The sequence below is a fragment of the Hyperolius riggenbachi genome, unplaced genomic scaffold (genome assembly GCF_040937935.1).
Source record: "Hyperolius riggenbachi isolate aHypRig1 unplaced genomic scaffold, aHypRig1.pri scaffold_163, whole genome shotgun sequence".
NCBI classification, from domain to species: Eukaryota; Metazoa; Chordata; class Amphibia; order Anura; family Hyperoliidae; genus Hyperolius; species Hyperolius riggenbachi.
This window is the reverse complement of record NW_027152374.1, coordinates 148,647-167,861: the sequence shown is the minus strand read 5'-3', so window position 1 is coordinate 167,861 and position 19,215 is coordinate 148,647. Positions and strand designations below refer to the sequence as shown.

The following is a 19,215-nucleotide window of genomic DNA, read 5'->3' as shown; positions in this document are numbered from 1 at the left end:
GTACATGGTGCCAGGTGTGGATGAGACCACTCTGTACATGGTGCCAGATGTGGGTGAGACCACTCTGTACATGATGCCAGGTGTGGGTGAGACCACTCTGTACATGCTGCCAGGTGTGGGTGAGACCACTCTGTACATGGTGCCAGGTGTGGGTGAGACCACTCTGTACATGGTGCCAGGTGTGGGTGAGACCACTCTGTACATGGTGCCAGGTGTGGGTGAGACCACTATGTACATAGTGCCAGGTGTGGATGAGACCACTCTGTACATGGTGCCAGGTGTGGATGAGACCACTCTGTACATGGTGCCAGGTGTGGGTGAGACCACTCTGTACATGGTGCCAGATGTGGGTGAGACCACTCTGTAAATGGTGCCAGGCATGGATAAGACCACTCTGTACATGGTGCCAGATGTGGGTGAGACCACTCTGTACATGATGCCAGGTGTGGGTGAGACCACTCTGTACATGATGCCAGGTGTGGGTGAGACCACTATGTACATGGTACCAAGTGTGGGTGAGACCACTCTGTACGTGGTGCCAGGTGTGGATGAGACCACTCTGTACGTGGTGCCAGGTGTGGATGAGACCACTCTGTACATGGTGCCAGGTGTGGATGAGACCACTCTGTACATGGTGCCAGATGTGGATGAGACCACTCTGTACATGGTGCCAGGTGTGGATGAGACCACTCTGTACATGGTGCCAGGTGTGGATGAGACCACTCTGTACATGGTGCCAGGTGTGGATGAGACCACTATGTACATGGTGCCAGGTGTGGATGAGACCACTCTGTACATGGTGCCAGGTGTGGATGAGACCACTCTGTACATGGTGCCAGATGTAGGTGAGACGACTCTGTACATGCTGCCAGGTGTGGGTGAGACCACTCTGTACATGGTGCCAGGTGTGGGTGAGACCACTCTGTACATGGTGCCAGGTGTGGGTGAGACCACTATGTACATAGTGCCAGGTGTGGATGAGACCACTCTGTACATGGTGCCAGGTGTGGATGAGACCACTCTGTACATGGTGCCAGATGTGGGTGAGACCACTCTGTACATGATGCCAGGTGTGGGTGAGACCACTCTGTACATGATGCCAGGTGTGGGTAAGACCACTCTGTACATGGTGCCAGGTGTGGGTGAGACCACTCTGTACATGGTGCCAGGTGTGGGTGAGACCACTATGTACATAGTGCCAGGTGTGGATGAGACCACTCTGTACATGGTGCCAGGTGTGGATGAGACCACTCTGTACATGGTGCCAGATGTGGGTGAGACCACTCTGTACATGATGCCAGGTGTGGGTGAGACCACTCTGTACATGATGCCAGGTGTGGGTGAGACCACTCTGTACATGATGCCAGGTGTGGGTGAGACCACTCTGTACATGGTGCCAGGTGTGGGTGAGACCACTCTGTACATGGTGCCAGATGTAGGTGAGACGACTCTGTACATGATGCCAGGTGTGGATGGGACCACTCTGTACATCAGAGGTTCCCAACCGGTGTGCCGCGACACATTTATGTGTCGCGGCAGCACCAGCTATGTGTTGCCGCTCTCTGCTCCCCCTGCTCGTCTCCCCCGCAGATCGCCCTTCTCAGGGCTACAAGAAAATGGCCGCCGCCGTCCACATTTGCAGACATGCGGCGGCCATTTTCTTGTAGATGTGCACTAATTACAGGAAGAGGGCGGAGGCAGCGCATTGAGGACGGAGCCACGGTGCGAATGAGTGGCTCAGGCAGGAGAAGAAGGGGCAGAGTGGTGGCTATGGAGGGGTGAGTGGTCCGCGGGATGCTCCCAGTTGGGCCGCAGGACTGTCCTCTTCCCTTTCTGGGGCACTATACTGGGGCGCTATCCTGGGGAAATATACTGGCTATACTGGGGCACTATACTGGGGCACTATCCTGGGGCACTATACTGGCTATCCTGGGGCACTATACTGGGGAAATATACTGGCTATACTGGGGCACTATACTAGCTATCCTGGGGCACTATACTGGCTATCCTGGGGCACTATACTGGGGCACTATACTGGCTATCCTGGGGCACTATACTGGGGCACTATTCTGGCTATACTGGGGCACTATACTGGCTTTACTTGGGCACTATACTGGGGCACTATACTAGCTATACTGGGGCACTGCAGCATCAGCAGATTGTTTCTGAGCCCTTCATTGTGCCTGCAGCATCAGCAGATTGTCACTGAGCCCCTCATTGTGCCTGAAGCATCAGCAGATTGTCACTGAGCCCCTCATTGTGCCTGCAGCATCATCAGATTGTTACTGAGCCCCTCATTGTGCCTGCAGCATCAGCAGATTGTCACTGAGCCCCTCATTGTGCCTCCAGCATCAGCAGGTTATTACTGAGCCCCTCATTGTGCCTGAAGCATCAGCAGATTGTCACTGAGCCCCTCATTGTGCCTGCAGCATCAGCAGATTGTTACTGAGCCCCTCATTGTGCCTGCAGCATCAGCAGGTTATTACTGAGCCCCTCATTGTGCCTGAAGCATCAGCAGATTGTCACTGAGCCCCTCATTGTGCCTGCGGCATCAGCAGATTGTTACTGAGCCCCTCATTGTGCCTGCAGCATCAGCAGATTGTCACTGAGCCCCTTATTGTGCCTCCAGCATCAGCAGGTTATTACTGAGCCCCTCATTGTGCCTGCAGCACCAGCAGATAGTTACTGAGCCCCTCATTGTGCCTGCAGCACCAGCAGATTGTCACTGAGCCCCTCATTGTGCCTGCAGCATCAGCAGATTGTTACTGAGCCCCTCATTGTGCCTGCAGCATCAGCAGATTGTTACTGAGCCCCTCATTGTGCCTGCAGCATCCGCAGATTGTCACTGAGCCCCTCATTGTGCCTGCAGCATCAGCAGATTGTCACTGAGCCCCTTATTGTGCCTCCAGCATCAGCAGGTTATTACTGAGCCCCTCATTGTGCCTGCAGCACCAGTAGATTGTTACTGAGCCCCTCATTGTGCCTGCAGCATCAGCAGATTGTCACTGAGCCCATCATTGTGCCTGCAGCATCAGAAGATTGTCACTGAGCCCCTCATTGTGCCTGCAGCATCAGCAGATTGTCACTGAGCCCCTCATTGTGCCTACAGCATCAGCACATTGTTACTGAGCTCCTCATTGTGCCTGCAGCATCAGCAGATTGTTACTGAGCTCCCCACCATTGTGCCTGCAGCATCAGCAGATTGTTACTGAGCCCCTCATTGTGCCTGCAGCATCAGCAGATTGTTACTGATCCCCTCATTGTGCCTGCAGCATCAGCAGATTGTTACTGAGCCCCTCATTGTGCCTGCAGCATCAGCAGATTGTCACTGAGCCCCTTATTGTGCCTCCAGCATCAGCAGGTTATTACTGAGCCCCTCATTGTGCCTGCAGCACCAGCAGATAGTTACTGAGCCCCTCATTGTGCCTGCAGCACCAGCAGATTGTCACTGAGCCCCTCATTGTGCCTGCAGCATCAGCAGATTGTCACTGAGCCCCTCATTGTGCCTGCAGCATCAGCAGATTGTCACTGAGCCCCTCATTGTGCCTGCAGCATCAGCAGATTGTCACTGAGCCCCTTATTGTGCCTCCAGCATCAGCAGGTTATTACTGAGCCCCTCATTGTGCCTGCAGCACCAGCAGATAGTTACTGAGCCCCTCATTGTGCCTGCAGCACCAGCAGATAGTTACTGAGCCCCTCATTGTGCCTGCAGCACCAGCAGATTGTCACTGAGCCCCTCATTGTGCCTGCAGCATCAGCAGATTGTCACTGAGCCCCTCATTGTGCCTGCAGCATCAGCAGATTGTCACTGAGCCCCTCATTGTCCCTGCAGCATCAGCAGATTGTCACTGAGCCCCTCATTGTGCCTACAGCATCAGCACATTGTTACTGAGCTCCTCATTGTGCCTGCAGCATCAGCAGATTGTTACTGAGCTCCCCACCATTGTGCCTGCAGCATCAGCAGATTGTTACTGAGCCCCTCATTGTGCCTGCAGCATCAGCAGATTGTTACTGAGCCCCTCATTGTGCCTGCAGCATCAGCAGATTGTTACTGAGCCCCTCGTTGTGCCTGCAGCATCATCAGATTGTCACTGAGCCCCTCGTGCCTGCAGCATCAGCAGATTGTTACTGAGCCCCTCATTCTGCCTGCAGCATCAGCAGATTGTTACTGAGCCCCTCATTGTGCCTGCAGCATCAGCAGATTGTTACTGAGCTCCCCACCATTGTTCCTGCAGCATCAGCAGATTGTTACTGAGCCCCTCATTGTGCCTGCAGCATCAGCAGATTGTCACTGAGCCCCTCGTGCCTGCAGCATCAGCAGATTGTTACTGAGCCCCTCATTGTGCCTGCAGCATCAGCAGATTGTTACTGAGCCCCTCGTTGTGCCTGCAGCATCATCAGATTGTTACTGAGCCCCTCTTTTCTATCATACGGGACGTGTCATGTATATCTGAATGTTTGGCATGACGTGACGTGTCACGGATATCTGAATGCTTGTCGTGATGTGTCACGACCTGGAAAAGGTTGGGAACCACTGCTGTACATGGTGCCAGGTGTGGGTGAGACCACTCTGTACATGGTGCCAGGTGTGGTTGAGACCACTATGTACATGGTGCCAGGTGTGGATGAGACCACTCTGTACATGGTGCCAGGTGTGGGTGAGACCACTCTGTACATGGTGCCAGGTGTGGGTGAGACCACTCTGTACATGGTGCCAGGTGTGGTTGAGACCACTATGTACATGGTGCCAGGTGTGGATGAGACCACTCTGTACATGGTGCCAGGTGTGGATGAGACCACTCTGTACATGGTGCCAGGTGTGGATGAGACCACTCTGTACATGGTGCCAGGCGTGGATGAGACCACTCTGTACATGGTGCCAGGCGTGGGTGAGACCACTCTGTACATAGTGCCAGATGTGGGTGAGACCACTCTGTTCATGGTGCCAGGCATGGGTGAGACCACTCTGTACATGGTGCCAGATGTGGGTGAGACCAGTCTGTACATGGTGCCAGGTGTGGGTGAGACCACTGTGTACATGGTGCCAGGTGTGGATGAGACCACTCTGTACATGGTGCCAGGTGTGGGTGAGACCACTCTGTACATGGTGCCAGGTGTGGGTGAGACCACTCTGTACATGGTGCCAGGTGTGGGTGAGACCACTCTGTACATGGTGCCAGGTGTGGGTGAGACCACTCTGTACATGATGCCAGGTGTGGGTGAGACCACTCTGTACATGGTGCCAGGTGTGGGTGAGACCACTCTGTACATGATGCCAGGTGTGGGTGAGACCACTCTGTACATGGTGCCAGGTGTGGATGAGACCACTCTGTACATGGTGCCAGGTGTGGGTGAGACCACTCTGTACATGGTGCCAGGTGTGGGTGAGACCACTGTTTACATGGTGCCAGGTGTGGGTGAGACCACTGTGTACATGGTGCCAGTTGTGGATGAGACCACTCTGTACATGGTGCCAGGCGTGGGTGAGACCACTCTGTACATGGTGCCAGGTGTGGGTGAGACCACTCTGTACACGGTGCCAGGTGTGGATGAGACCACTGTGTACATGGTGCCAGATGTGGGTGTGACCAGTCTGTACATGGTACCAAGTGTGGGTGAGACCACTCTGTACGTAGTGCCAGGTGTGGGTGAGACCACTCTGTACATGGTGCCAGGTGTGGATGAGACCACTATGTACTTAGGGCCAGGTGTGGGTGAGACCACTTTGTACATGGTGCCAGGTGTGGATGAGACCACTATGTACATAGTGCCAGGTGTGGGTGAGACCACTCTGTACATGGTGCCAGGTGTGGATGAGACCACTGTGTACATGGTGCCAGGTGTGGATGAGACCACTCTGTACATGGTGCCAGGTGTGGGTGAGACCACTCTGTACATAGTGCCAGGTGTGGATGAGACCACTGTGTACATGGTGCCAGGTGTGGATGAGACCACTCTGTACATGGTGCCAGGTGTGGATGAGACCACTTTGTACATGATGCCAGGTGTGGGTGAGACCACTCTGTACATGGTGCCAGGTGTGGGTGAGACCACTCTGTACATGGTGCCAGATGTGGGTGAGACCACTCTGTATATGCCAGGTGTGTGTGAGACCACTCTGTACATGGTGCCAGGTGTGGGTGAGACCACTCTGTACATGGTGCCAGATGTGGGTGAGACCACTCTGTACATGTTGCCAGGTGTGGGTGAGACCACTCTGTACATGGTGCCAGGTGTAGATGAGACCACTCTGTACATGGTGCCAGGTGTGGATTAGACCTCTGTACATGGTGCCAGGTGTGGGTGAGACCACTCTGTACATGGTGCCAGGTGTGGGTGAGACCACTCTGTACATGGTGCCAGGTGTGGGTGAGACCACTCTGTACATGGTGCCAGATGTGGGTGAGACCACTCTGTAAATGGTGCCAGGCATGGATAAGACCACTCTGTACATGGTGCCAGATGTGGGTGAGACCACTCTGTACATGATGCCAGGTGTGGGTGAGACCACTCTGTACATGATGCCAGGTGTGGGTGAGACCACTATGTACATGGTACCAAGTGTGGGTGAGACCACTCTGTACGTGGTGCCAGGTGTGGATGAGACCACTCTGTACGTGGTGCCAGGTGTGGATGAGACCACTCTGTACGTGGTGCTAGGTGTGGATGAGACCACTCTGTACATGGTGCCAGGTGTGGATGAGACCACTCTGTACATGGTGCCAGATGTGGATGAGACCACTCTGTACATGGTGCCAGGTGTGGATGAGACCACTCTGTACATGGTGCCAGGTGTGGATGAGACCACTCTGTACATGGTGCCAGGTGTGGATGAGACCACTATGTACATGGTGCCAGGTGTGGATGAGACCACTCTGTACATGGTGCCAGGTGTGGATGAGACCACTCTGTACATGGTGCCAGATGTAGGTGAGACGACTCTGTACATGCTGCCAGGTGTGGGTGAGACCACTCTGTACATGGTGCCAGGTGTGGGTGAGACCACTCTGTACATGGTGCCAGGTGTGGGTGAGACCACTATGTACATAGTGCCAGGTGTGGATGAGACCACTCTGTACATGGTGCCAGGTGTGGATGAGACCACTCTGTACATGGTGCCAGATGTGGGTGAGACCACTCTGTACATGATGCCAGGTGTGGGTGAGACCACTCTGTACATGATGCCAGGTGTGGGTAAGACCACTCTGTACATGGTGCCAGGTGTGGGTGAGACCACTCTGTACATGGTGCCAGGTGTGGGTGAGACCACTATGTACATAGTGCCAGGTGTGGATGAGACCACTCTGTACATGGTGCCAGGTGTGGATGAGACCACTCTGTACATGGTGCCAGATGTGGGTGAGACCACTCTGTACATGATGCCAGGTGTGGGTGAGACCACTCTGTACATGCTGCCAGGTGTGGGTGAGACCACTCTGTACATGGTGCCAGGTGTGGGTGAGACCACTCTGTACATGGTGCCAGGTGTGGGTGAGACCACTCTGTACATGGTGCCAGGTGTGGGTGAGACCACTATGTACATAGTGCCAGGTGTGGATGAGACCACTCTGTACATGGTGCCAGGTGTGGATGAGACCACTCTGTACATGGTGCCAGGTGTGGGTGAGACCACTCTGTACATGGTGCCAGATGTGGGTGAGACCACTCTGTAAATGGTGCCAGGCATGGATAAGACCACTCTGTACATGGTGCCAGATGTGGGTGAGACCACTCTGTACATGATGCCAGGTGTGGGTGAGACCACTCTGTACATGATGCCAGGTGTGGGTGAGACCACTATGTACATGGTACCAAGTGTGGGTGAGACCACTCTGTACGTGGTGCCAGGTGTGGATGAGACCACTCTGTACGTGGTGCCAGGTGTGGATGAGACCACTCTGTACGTGGTGCCAGGTGTGGATGAGACCACTCTGTACATGGTGCCAGGTGTGGATGAGACCACTCTGTACATGGTGCCAGATGTGGATGAGACCACTCTGTACATGGTGCCAGGTGTGGATGAGACCACTCTGTACATGGTGCCAGGTGTGGATGAGACCACTCTGTACATGGTGCCAGGTGTGGATGAGACCACTATGTACATGGTGCCAGGTGTGGATGAGACCACTCTGTACATGGTGCCAGGTGTGGATGAGACCACTCTGTACATGGTGCCAGATGTAGGTGAGACGACTCTGTACATGCTGCCAGGTGTGGGTGAGACCACTCTGTACATGGTGCCAGGTGTGGGTGAGACCACTCTGTACATGGTGCCAGGTGTGGGTGAGACCACTATGTACATAGTGCCAGGTGTGGATGAGACCACTCTGTACATGGTGCCAGGTGTGGATGAGACCACTCTGTACATGGTGCCAGATGTGGGTGAGACCACTCTGTACATGATGCCAGGTGTGGGTGAGACCACTCTGTACATGATGCCAGGTGTGGGTAAGACCACTCTGTACATGGTGCCAGGTGTGGGTGAGACCACTCTGTACATGGTGCCAGGTGTGGGTGAGACCACTATGTACATAGTGCCAGGTGTGGATGAGACCACTCTGTACATGGTGCCAGGTGTGGGTGAGACCACTATGTACATAGTGCCAGGTGTGGATGAGACCACTCTGTACATGGTGCCAGGTGTGGATGAGACCACTCTGTACATGGTGCCAGATGTGGGTGAGACCACTCTGTACATGATGCCAGGTGTGGGTGAGACCACTCTGTACATGATGCCAGGTGTGGGTGAGACCACTCTGTACATGATGCCAGGTGTGGGTGAGACCACTCTGTACATGGTGCCAGGTGTGGGTGAGACCACTCTGTACATGATGCCAGGTGTGGGTGAGACCACTCTGTACATGATGCCAGGTGTGGGTAAGACCACTCTGTACATGGTGCCAGGTGTGGGTGAGACCACTCTGTACATGGTGCCAGGTGTGGGTGAGACCACTATGTACATAGTGCCAGGTGTGGATGAGACCACTCTGTACATGGTGCCAGGTGTGGATGAGACCACTCTGTACATGGTGCCAGATGTGGGTGAGACCACTCTGTACATGGTGCCAGATGTGGGTGAGACCACTCTGTACATGATGCCAGGTGTGGGTGAGACCACTCTGTACATGATGCCAGGTGTGGGTGAGACCACTCTGTACATGGTGCCAGGTGTGGGTGAGACCACTCTGTACATGATGCCAGGTGTGGGTGAGACCACTCTGTACATGATGCCAGGTGTGGGTGAGACCACTCTGTACATGGTGCCAGGTGTGGGTGAGACCACTCTGTACATGGTGCCAGATGTAGGTGAGACGACTCTGTACATGATGCCAGGTGTGGATGGGACCACTCTGTACATCAGAGGTTCCCAACCGGTGTGCCGCGACACATTTATGTGTCGCGGCAGCACCAGCTATGTGTTGCCGCTCTCTGCTCCCCCTGCTCGTCTCCCCCGCAGATCGCCCTTCTCAGGGCTACAAGAAAATGGCCGCCGCCGTCCACATTTGCAGACATGCGGCGGCCATTTTCTTGTAGATGTGCACTAATTACAGGAAGAGGGCGGAGGCAGCGCATTGAGGACGGAGCCACGGTGCGAATGAGTGGCTCAGGCAGGAGAAGAAGGGGCAGAGTGGTGGCTATGGAGGGGTGAGTGGTCCGCGGGATGCTCCCAGTTGGGCCGCAGGACTGTCCTCTTCCCTTTCTGGGGCACTATACTGGGGCGCTATCCTGGGGAAATATACTGGCTATACTGGGGCACTATACTGGGGCACTATCCTGGGGCACTATACTGGCTATCCTGGGGCACTATACTGGGGAAATATACTGGCTATACTGGGGCACTATACTAGCTATCCTGGGGCACTATACTGGCTATCCTGGGGCACTATACTGGGGCACTATACTGGCTATCCTGGGGCACTATACTGGGGCACTATTCTGGCTATACTGGGGCACTATACTGGCTTTACTTGGGCACTATACTGGGGCACTATACTAGCTATACTGGGGCACTGCAGCATCAGCAGATTGTTTCTGTGCCCTTCATTGTGCCTGCAGCATCAGCAGATTGTCACTGAGCCCCTCATTGTGCCTGAAGCATCAGCAGATTGTCACTGAGCCCCTCATTGTGCCTGCAGCATCATCAGATTGTTACTGAGCCCCTCATTGTGCCTGCAGCATCAGCAGATTGTCACTGAGCCCCTCATTGTGCCTCCAGCATCAGCAGGTTATTACTGAGCCCCTCATTGTGCCTGAAGCATCAGCAGATTGTCACTGAGCCCCTCATTGTGCCTGCAGCATCAGCAGATTGTTACTGAGCCCCTCATTGTGCCTGCAGCATCAGCAGGTTATTACTGAGCCCCTCATTGTGCCTGAAGCATCAGCAGATTGTCACTGAGCCCCTCATTGTGCCTGCGGCATCAGCAGATTGTTACTGAGCCCCTCATTGTGCCTGCAGCATCAGCAGATTGTCACTGAGCCCCTTATTGTGCCTCCAGCATCAGCAGGTTATTACTGAGCCCCTCATTGTGCCTGCAGCACCAGCAGATAGTTACTGAGCCCCTCATTGTGCCTGCAGCACCAGCAGATTGTCACTGAGCCCCTCATTGTGCCTGCAGCATCAGCAGATTGTTACTGAGCCCCTCATTGTGCCTGCAGCATCAGCAGATTGTTACTGAGCCCCTCATTGTGCCTGCAGCATCCGCAGATTGTCACTGAGCCCCTCATTGTGCCTGCAGCATCAGCAGATTGTCACTGAGCCCCTTATTGTGCCTCCAGCATCAGCAGGTTATTACTGAGCCCCTCATTGTGCCTGCAGCACCAGTAGATTGTTACTGAGCCCCTCATTGTGCCTGCAGCACCAGCAGATTGTCACTGAGCCCCTCATTGTGCCTGCAGCATCAGCAGATTGTCACTGAGCCCATCATTGTGCCTGCAGCATCAGAAGATTGTCACTGAGCCCCTCATTGTGCCTGCAGCATCAGCAGATTGTCACTGAGCCCCTCATTGTGCCTACAGCATCAGCACATTGTTACTGAGCTCCTCATTGTGCCTGCAGCATCAGCAGATTGTTACTGAGCTCCCCACCATTGTGCCTGCAGCATCAGCAGATTGTTACTGAGCCCCTCATTGTGCCTGCAGCATCAGCAGATTGTTACTGATCCCCTCATTGTGCCTGCAGCATCAGCAGATTGTTACTGAGCCCCTCATTGTGCCTGCAGCATCAGCAGATTGTCACTGAGCCCCTTATTGTGCCTCCAGCATCAGCAGGTTATTACTGAGCCCCTCATTGTGCCTGCAGCACCAGCAGATAGTTACTGAGCCCCTCATTGTGCCTGCAGCACCAGCAGATTGTCACTGAGCCCCTCATTGTGCCTGCAGCATCAGCAGATTGTCACTGAGCCCCTCATTGTGCCTGCAGCATCAGCAGATTGTCACTGAGCCCCTCATTGTGCCTGCAGCATCAGCAGATTGTCACTGAGCCCCTTATTGTGCCTCCAGCATCAGCAGGTTATTACTGAGCCCCTCATTGTGCCTGCAGCACCAGCAGATAGTTACTGAGCCCCTCATTGTGCCTGCAGCACCAGCAGATAGTTACTGAGCCCCTCATTGTGCCTGCAGCACCAGCAGATTGTCACTGAGCCCCTCATTGTGCCTGCAGCATCAGCAGATTGTCACTGAGCCCCTCATTGTGCCTGCAGCATCAGCAGATTGTCACTGAGCCCCTCATTGTCCCTGCAGCATCAGCAGATTGTCACTGAGCCCCTCATTGTGCCTACAGCATCAGCACATTGTTACTGAGCTCCTCATTGTGCCTGCAGCATCAGCAGATTGTTACTGAGCTCCCCACCATTGTGCCTGCAGCATCAGCAGATTGTTACTGAGCCCCTCATTGTGCCTGCAGCATCAGCAGATTGTTACTGAGCCCCTCATTGTGCCTGCAGCATCAGCAGATTGTTACTGAGCCCCTCGTTGTGCCTGCAGCATCATCAGATTGTCACTGAGCCCCTCGTGCCTGCAGCATCAGCAGATTGTTACTGAGCCCCTCATTCTGCCTGCAGCATCAGCAGATTGTTACTGAGCCCCTCATTGTGCCTGCAGCATCAGCAGATTGTTACTGAGCTCCCCACCATTGTTCCTGCAGCATCAGCAGATTGTTACTGAGCCCCTCATTGTGCCTGCAGCATCAGCAGATTGTCACTGAGCCCCTCGTGCCTGCAGCATCAGCAGATTGTTACTGAGCCCCTCATTGTGCCTGCAGCATCAGCAGATTGTTACTGAGCCCCTCGTTGTGCCTGCAGCATCATCAGATTGTTACTGAGCCCCTCTTTTCTATCATACGGGACGTGTCATGTATATCTGAATGTTTGGCATGACGTGACGTGTCACGGATATCTGAATGCTTGTCGTGATGTGTCACGACCTGGAAAAGGTTGGGAACCACTGCTGTACATGGTGCCAGGTGTGGGTGAGACCACTCTGTACATGGTGCCAGGTGTGGTTGAGACCACTATGTACATGGTGCCAGGTGTGGATGAGACCACTCTGTACATGGTGCCAGGTGTGGGTGAGACCACTCTGTACATGGTGCCAGGTGTGGGTGAGACCACTCTGTACATGGTGCCAGGTGTGGTTGAGACCACTATGTACATGGTGCCAGGTGTGGATGAGACCACTCTGTACATGGTGCCAGGTGTGGATGAGACCACTCTGTACATGGTGCCAGGTGTGGATGAGACCACTCTGTACATGGTGCCAGGCGTGGATGAGACCACTCTGTACATGGTGCCAGGCGTGGGTGAGACCACTCTGTACATAGTGCCAGATGTGGGTGAGACCACTCTGTTCATGGTGCCAGGCATGGGTGAGACCACTCTGTACATGGTGCCAGATGTGGGTGAGACCAGTCTGTACATGGTGCCAGGTGTGGGTGAGACCACTGTGTACATGGTGCCAGGTGTGGATGAGACCACTCTGTACATGGTGCCAGGTGTGGGTGAGACCACTCTGTACATGGTGCCAGGTGTGGGTGAGACCACTCTGTACATGGTGCCAGGTGTGGGTGAGACCACTCTGTACATGGTGCCAGGTGTGGGTGAGACCACTCTGTACATGATGCCAGGTGTGGGTGAGACCACTCTGTACATGGTGCCAGGTGTGGGTGAGACCACTCTGTACATGATGCCAGGTGTGGGTGAGACCACTCTGTACATGGTGCCAGGTGTGGATGAGACCACTCTGTACATGGTGCCAGGCGTGGATGAGACCACTCTGTACATGGTGCCAGGCGTGGATGAGACCACTCTGTACATGGTGCCAGGCGTGGATGAGACCACTCTGTACATGGTGCCAGGCGTGGATGAGACCACTCTGTACATGGTGCCAGGCGTGGGTGAGACCACTCTGTACATAGTGCCAGATGTGGGTGAGACCACTCTGTTCATGGTGCCAAGTGTAGATGAGAACACTCTGTACATGATGCCAGGTGTGGGTGAGACCACTCTGTACATGGTGCCAGATGTGGGTGAGACCAGTCTGTACATGGTGCCAGGTGTGGGTGAGACCACTGTGTACATGGTGCCAGGTGTGGATGAGACCACTCTGTACATGGTGCCAGGTGTGGGTGAGACCACTCTGTACATGGTGCCAGGTGTGGGTGAGACCACTCTGTACATGGTGCCAGGTGTGGGTGAGACCACTCTGTACATGGTGCCAGGTGTGGGTGAGACCACTCTGTACATGGTGCCAGGTGTGGGTGAGACCACTCTGTACATGGTGCCAGGTGTGGATGAGACCACTCTGTACATGATGCCAGGTGTGGGTGAGACCACTCTGTACATGATGCCAGGTGTGGGTGAGACCACTCTGTACATGGTGCTAGGTGTGGGTGAGACCACTCTGTACATGGTGCCAGGTGTGGATGAGACCACTCTGTACATGGTGCCAGGTGTGGGTGAGACCACTGTGTACATGGTGCCAGGTGTGGATGAGACCACTCTGTACGTAGTGCCAGGTGTGAGTGAGACCACTCTGTACATGATGCCAGATGTGGGTGAGACCATTCTGTACATGGTACCAAGTGTGGGTGAGACCACTCTGTACATGGTGCCAGGTGTGGGTGAGACCACTCTGTATGTAGTGCCAGGTGTAGATGAGACCACTCTGTACATGGTGCCAGGTGTGGATGAGACCACTCTGTACATGGTGCCAGGTGTGGATGAGACCACTCTGTACATGGTGCCAGGTGTGGGTGAGACCACTCTGTACATGGTGCCAGGTGTGGGTGAGACCACTCTGTACATGGTGCCAGGTGTGGGTGAGACCACTCTGTACGTAGTGCCAGGTGTGGATGAGACCACTCTGTACATGGTGCCAGGTGTGGATGAGACCACTCTGTACATGATGCCAGGTGTGGGTGAGACCACTCTGTACATGGTGCCATGTGTGGGTGAGACCACTCTGTACATGGTGCCAGGTGTGGATGAGACCACTCTGTACATGGTGCCAGGTGTGGATGAGACCACTGTGTACATGGTGCCAGGTGTGGATGAGACCACTGTGTACGTAGTGCCAGGTGTGGATGAGACCACTCTGTACATGGTGCCAGGTGTGGATGAGACCACTCTGTACATGGTGCCAGGTGTGGATGAGACCACTGTGTACATGGTGCCAGGTGTAGATGAGACCACTCTGTACAAGGTGCCAGGTGTGGATGAGACCACTCTGTACATGGTGCCAGGTGTGGGTGAGACCACTCTGTACATGATGCCAGGTGTGGCTGAGACCACTATGTACATGGTGCCAGGTGTGGGTGAGACCACTGTGTACATGGTGCCAGGTGTGGGTGAGACCACTGTGTACATGGTGCCAGGTGTGGGTGAGACCACTGTGTACATGGTGCCAGGTGTGGGTGAGACCACTGTGTACATTGTGCCAGGTGTGGGTGAGACCACTGTGTACATGGTGCCAGGTGTGGGTGAGACCACTGTGTACATGGTGCCAGGTGTGGGTGAGACCACTGTGTACATGGTGCCAGGTGTGGGTGAGACCACTGTGTACATGGTGACAGGTGTGGATGAGACCACTCTGTACATGGTGCCAGGTGTGGGTGAGACCACTGTGTACATGGTGCCAGGTGTGAGTGAGAGCACTCTGTACATGGTGCCAGATGTGGATGAGACCACTCTGTACATGGTGCCAGGTGTGGATGAGACCACTCTGTACATGGTGCCAGGTGTGGGTGAGACCACTCTGTACATGGTGCCAGGTGTGGATGAGACCACTCTGTACATGGTGCCAGGTGTGGATGAGACCACTCTGTACATGGTGCCAGGTGTGGGTGAGACCACTCTGTACATGGTGCCAGGTGTGGGTGAGACCACTGTGTACATGGTGCCAGGTGTGGGTGAGACCACTGTGTACATGGTGCCAGGTGTGGGTGAGACCACTGTGTACATGGTGCCAGGTGTGGGTGAGACCACTGTGTACATGGTGCCAGGTGTGGGTGAGACCACTGTGTACATTGTGCCAGGTGTGGGTGAGACCACTGTGTACATGGTGCCAGGTGTGGGTGAGACCACTGTGTACATGGTGCCAGGTGTGGTTGAGACCACTGTGTACATGGTGACAGGTGTGGATGAGACCACTCTGTACATGGTGCCAGGTGTGGGTGAGACCACTGTGTACATGGTGCCAGGTGTGGGTGAGACCACTGTGTACATGGTGCCAGGTGTGGGTGAGACCACTGTGTACATGGTGCCAGGTGTGGGTGAGACCACTGTGTACATAGTGCCAGGTGTGGGTGAGACCACTGTGTACATGGTGCCAGGTGTGGGTGAGACCACTGTGTACATGGTGACAGGTGTGGATGAGACCACTCTGTACATGGTGCCAGGTGTGGGTGAGACCACTGTGTACATGGTGCCAGGTGTGAGTGAGAGCACTCTGTACATGGTGCCAGATGTGGATGAGACCACTCTGTACATGGTGCCAGGTGTGGATGAGACCACTCTGTACATGGTGCCAGGTGTGGGTGAGACCACTCTGTACATGGTGCCAGGTGTGGATGAGACCACTCTGTACATGGTGCCAGGTGTGGCTGAGACCACTCTGTACATGGTGCCAGGTGTGGGTGAGACCACTGTGTACATGGTGCCAGGTGTGGGTGAGACCACTGTGTACATGGTGCCAGGTGTGGGTGAGACCACTCTGTACATGATGCCAGGTTTGGCTGAGACCACTATGTACATGGTGCCAGGTGTGGATGAGACCACTGTGTACATGGTGCCAGGTGTGGGTGAGACCACTGTGTACATGGTGCCAGGTGTGGGTGAGACCACTGTGTACATGGTGCCAGGTGTGGGTGAGACCACTGTGTACATGGTGCCAGGTGTGGGTGAGACCACTGTGTACATGGTGCCAGGTGTGGGTGAGACCACTGTGTACATGGTGACAGGTGTGGATGAGACCACTCTGTACATGGTGCCAGGTGTGGGTGAGACCACTGTGTACATGGTGCCAGGTGTGAGTGAGAGCACTCTGTACATGGTGCCAGGTATGAGTGCGACCCATGTATTTAGCATGATGTGTAGAACACTGTCATTGTTATGTTGAATACACATAGAGGCTTTGCAATGTTTGGTGATTGTTCTTTTGGAATGTTACATTACTAATGATTTCTTTGGTTACCTCCAGCCTCAGAAGTCACACAAACCTCACAAGAGAGTGGACAGCAGGAGAAGGAGGACATCTCAGAACATGGTCCTGGGGAGATATGGTCAGGAGCCACAGAAAGGTGTGAAAGTTTTAGCGATGCTGATCAGGACAGCCAAGAACATGGAGACCCCTCTCAGGCTGCTGGTAACCTGCAGCATACACAGGAAGGTGCTACCGCTCATCACCCAGGCGAGGTGACTGTAGATCGCTCTCTTCGCCACCTGTCAGCCTGTGTCAAGGCTCAGACTGCTGCTCTAAGACAGACAAATGCCATTCTGCGGAACCTTTCCACCACCATGCAGAGTGGCTTCCAGCAGTTAGTTAATGTCATTCAGCAGGCAGTTACTGTAATGCGAGCAGACAGTTTGCTCCCTCCCACCTCCATCAGCCACACCAATGTATCGGCATCCAGCCATATGAGAGGAGGAAGGCCTGCCCGGGGGAGGGGCCGCCATCCTTATAACTCATCACCGCTGACAAGAAAGCATCGAGGAAAGCAATGACCATTGCCATTTTTTTCTCTACCAATCAATGGACATGCTGGAAAGTTGTGATGTTTCCTCCTCATGTGTCGGGAGCAGCAGCATACAGCCGATACAAGGGAGGAAAAACCTTATACAAGCTAATGTGAATAGGGGCTGTAACTACAATGGAGCAGTCATTGAGGTCGCAGGGGAGCCCAGAGCTAACTACTAATCGGCCATCCTCCAGCTAACCCTCCCCCCCCCCTCCGATACAGGGGTCCATCCTCCATCTACCCATCCCTCCCTCCAATACAGGAGTCCATCTACCCCCCTCCGATACAGGAGTCCATCCTCCATCTAACCTTCCCTCCCATACAGGAGTCCACCCTACATCTACCCATTCCTCCAATACAGGAGTCCCTCCTCCATCTATCCATCCCTCCCTCCAATACAGGAGTCCATCTACCCCCCCCCCCTCTCCGATACAAGAGTCCATCCTCCATCTAACCTTCCCTCCCTCCCACACAGGGCCCATCCTCCATCTACCCATCCCTCCCTCCAATACAGGAGTCCATCTACCCCCCCCCCCCCCCTCCAATACAGAATTCCATCCTCCATCTAACCTTCCCTCCCATACAGGAGTCCATCCTACATCTACCCATTCCTTCAATACAGGAGTCCAACCTCCATCTAACCATCCCTCCCTCCAATACAGGAGTCCATCCTCCATCTAACCATCCCTCCCTCCAATACAGGAGTCCATCGTCCATCTACCCATCCTTCCCTCCAATACAGGAGTCCATCCTTCATCTAACCTTCCCTCCCTCCCACACAGGGCCCATCCTCCATCTAACCATCCATCCCTCCATACAGGAGTCCATCCTACATCTACCCATCCCTCCCTCCAATACAGGGGCCTATCCTCCATCTAAACTCCCCTCCCTCCAATACAGGAGTCCATCCTCCATCGGACCCTCCTTCCCTCCGATTCAGAAGTCTATCTCCCAGATCAGGATTTTTTGTGGCCACACTTGTAGTAGGTGGAGGGATTATGATGACCACACTCATTTTAGGGCCCTTGTAAGATGGCTTGTGGGGTGTAAGGGGAATGAGGGGGTGGACGAGGTATCCATCATCTGTAGTTCTCCCTCTGTAAGCTGTATGAGAAGATGGTTGGGTATTTTCTTACTTTTCGTACAAAGAGCATGCTGCTCTTCATGGCCGTTGTATTGGAAAGCCAGAAGACAATGAATAAAAAGGAGCAACAAAACCACCTCCTGCTTGTCAATAAACTTTATTGTTCTCAGTTGGGTGATGTCGTCTCTCTGGGTATTTCAATGAATGATTGCCATGGGGACAGCATTTGATGTGGTAATTTACAACATAATTTATAAATATTGCCATACAGCGATTATCAGACACAATAGAGAGAAATCCCACCTTTAATAGAGGTAAGGCCACATATAATCCAGGACGACCTGCCGTGCCCCCCAAATTGTGGAGAGGTAACTCGCTTGTCTGAGCTCCAGTACTTCATCCTTCCTGCTTAACATTCTTGTCTCCATGGCTACAGGACAGCAGCTGATACTAGGGTCTGTCATGGGGTGCTGCCTGATACTAGGGTCTGTCATGGGGTGCTGCCTCATACTAGGGTCTGTCATGTGGTGCTGCCTGATACTAGGGTCTGTCATGGGGTGCTGCCTGATACTAGGGTCTGTCATGGGGTGCTGCCTGATACTAGGGTCTGTCATGGGGTGCTGCCTCATTCTAGGGTCTGTCATGGGGTACTGCCTGATACTGGGGTCTGTCATGGGGTGCTGCCTCATACTAGGGTCTGTCATGGGGTGCTGCCTGATACTAGGGTCTGTCATGGGGTGCTGCCTGATACTAGGGTCTGTCATGGGGTGCTGCCTCATACTAGGGTCTGTCATGGGGTGCTGCCTGATACTAGGGTCTGTCATGGGGTGCTGCCTGATACTAGGGTCTGTCATGTGGTGCTGCCTCATACTAGGGTCTGTCATGGGGTGCTGCCTCATAC

At 54.0% G+C, this 19,215-nt stretch overlaps 1 protein-coding gene across 1 annotated transcript in view; it reads left to right on the top strand.

The window, feature by feature from the left end:
• LOC137543678 (uncharacterized) overlaps window positions 1-18,450 on the top strand; it is a 91,452-nt gene extending 73,002 nt beyond the window's left edge. The window contains exon 6 of the mRNA XM_068264801.1: window positions 16,693-18,450. Coding sequence (XP_068120902.1) covers window positions 16,693-17,216 — 524 coding nt within the window. The 3' untranslated portion in view covers window positions 17,217-18,450. The remainder of the gene's footprint in view (window positions 1-16,692) is intronic.
• Window positions 18,451-19,215: the final 765 nt, after the last annotated feature.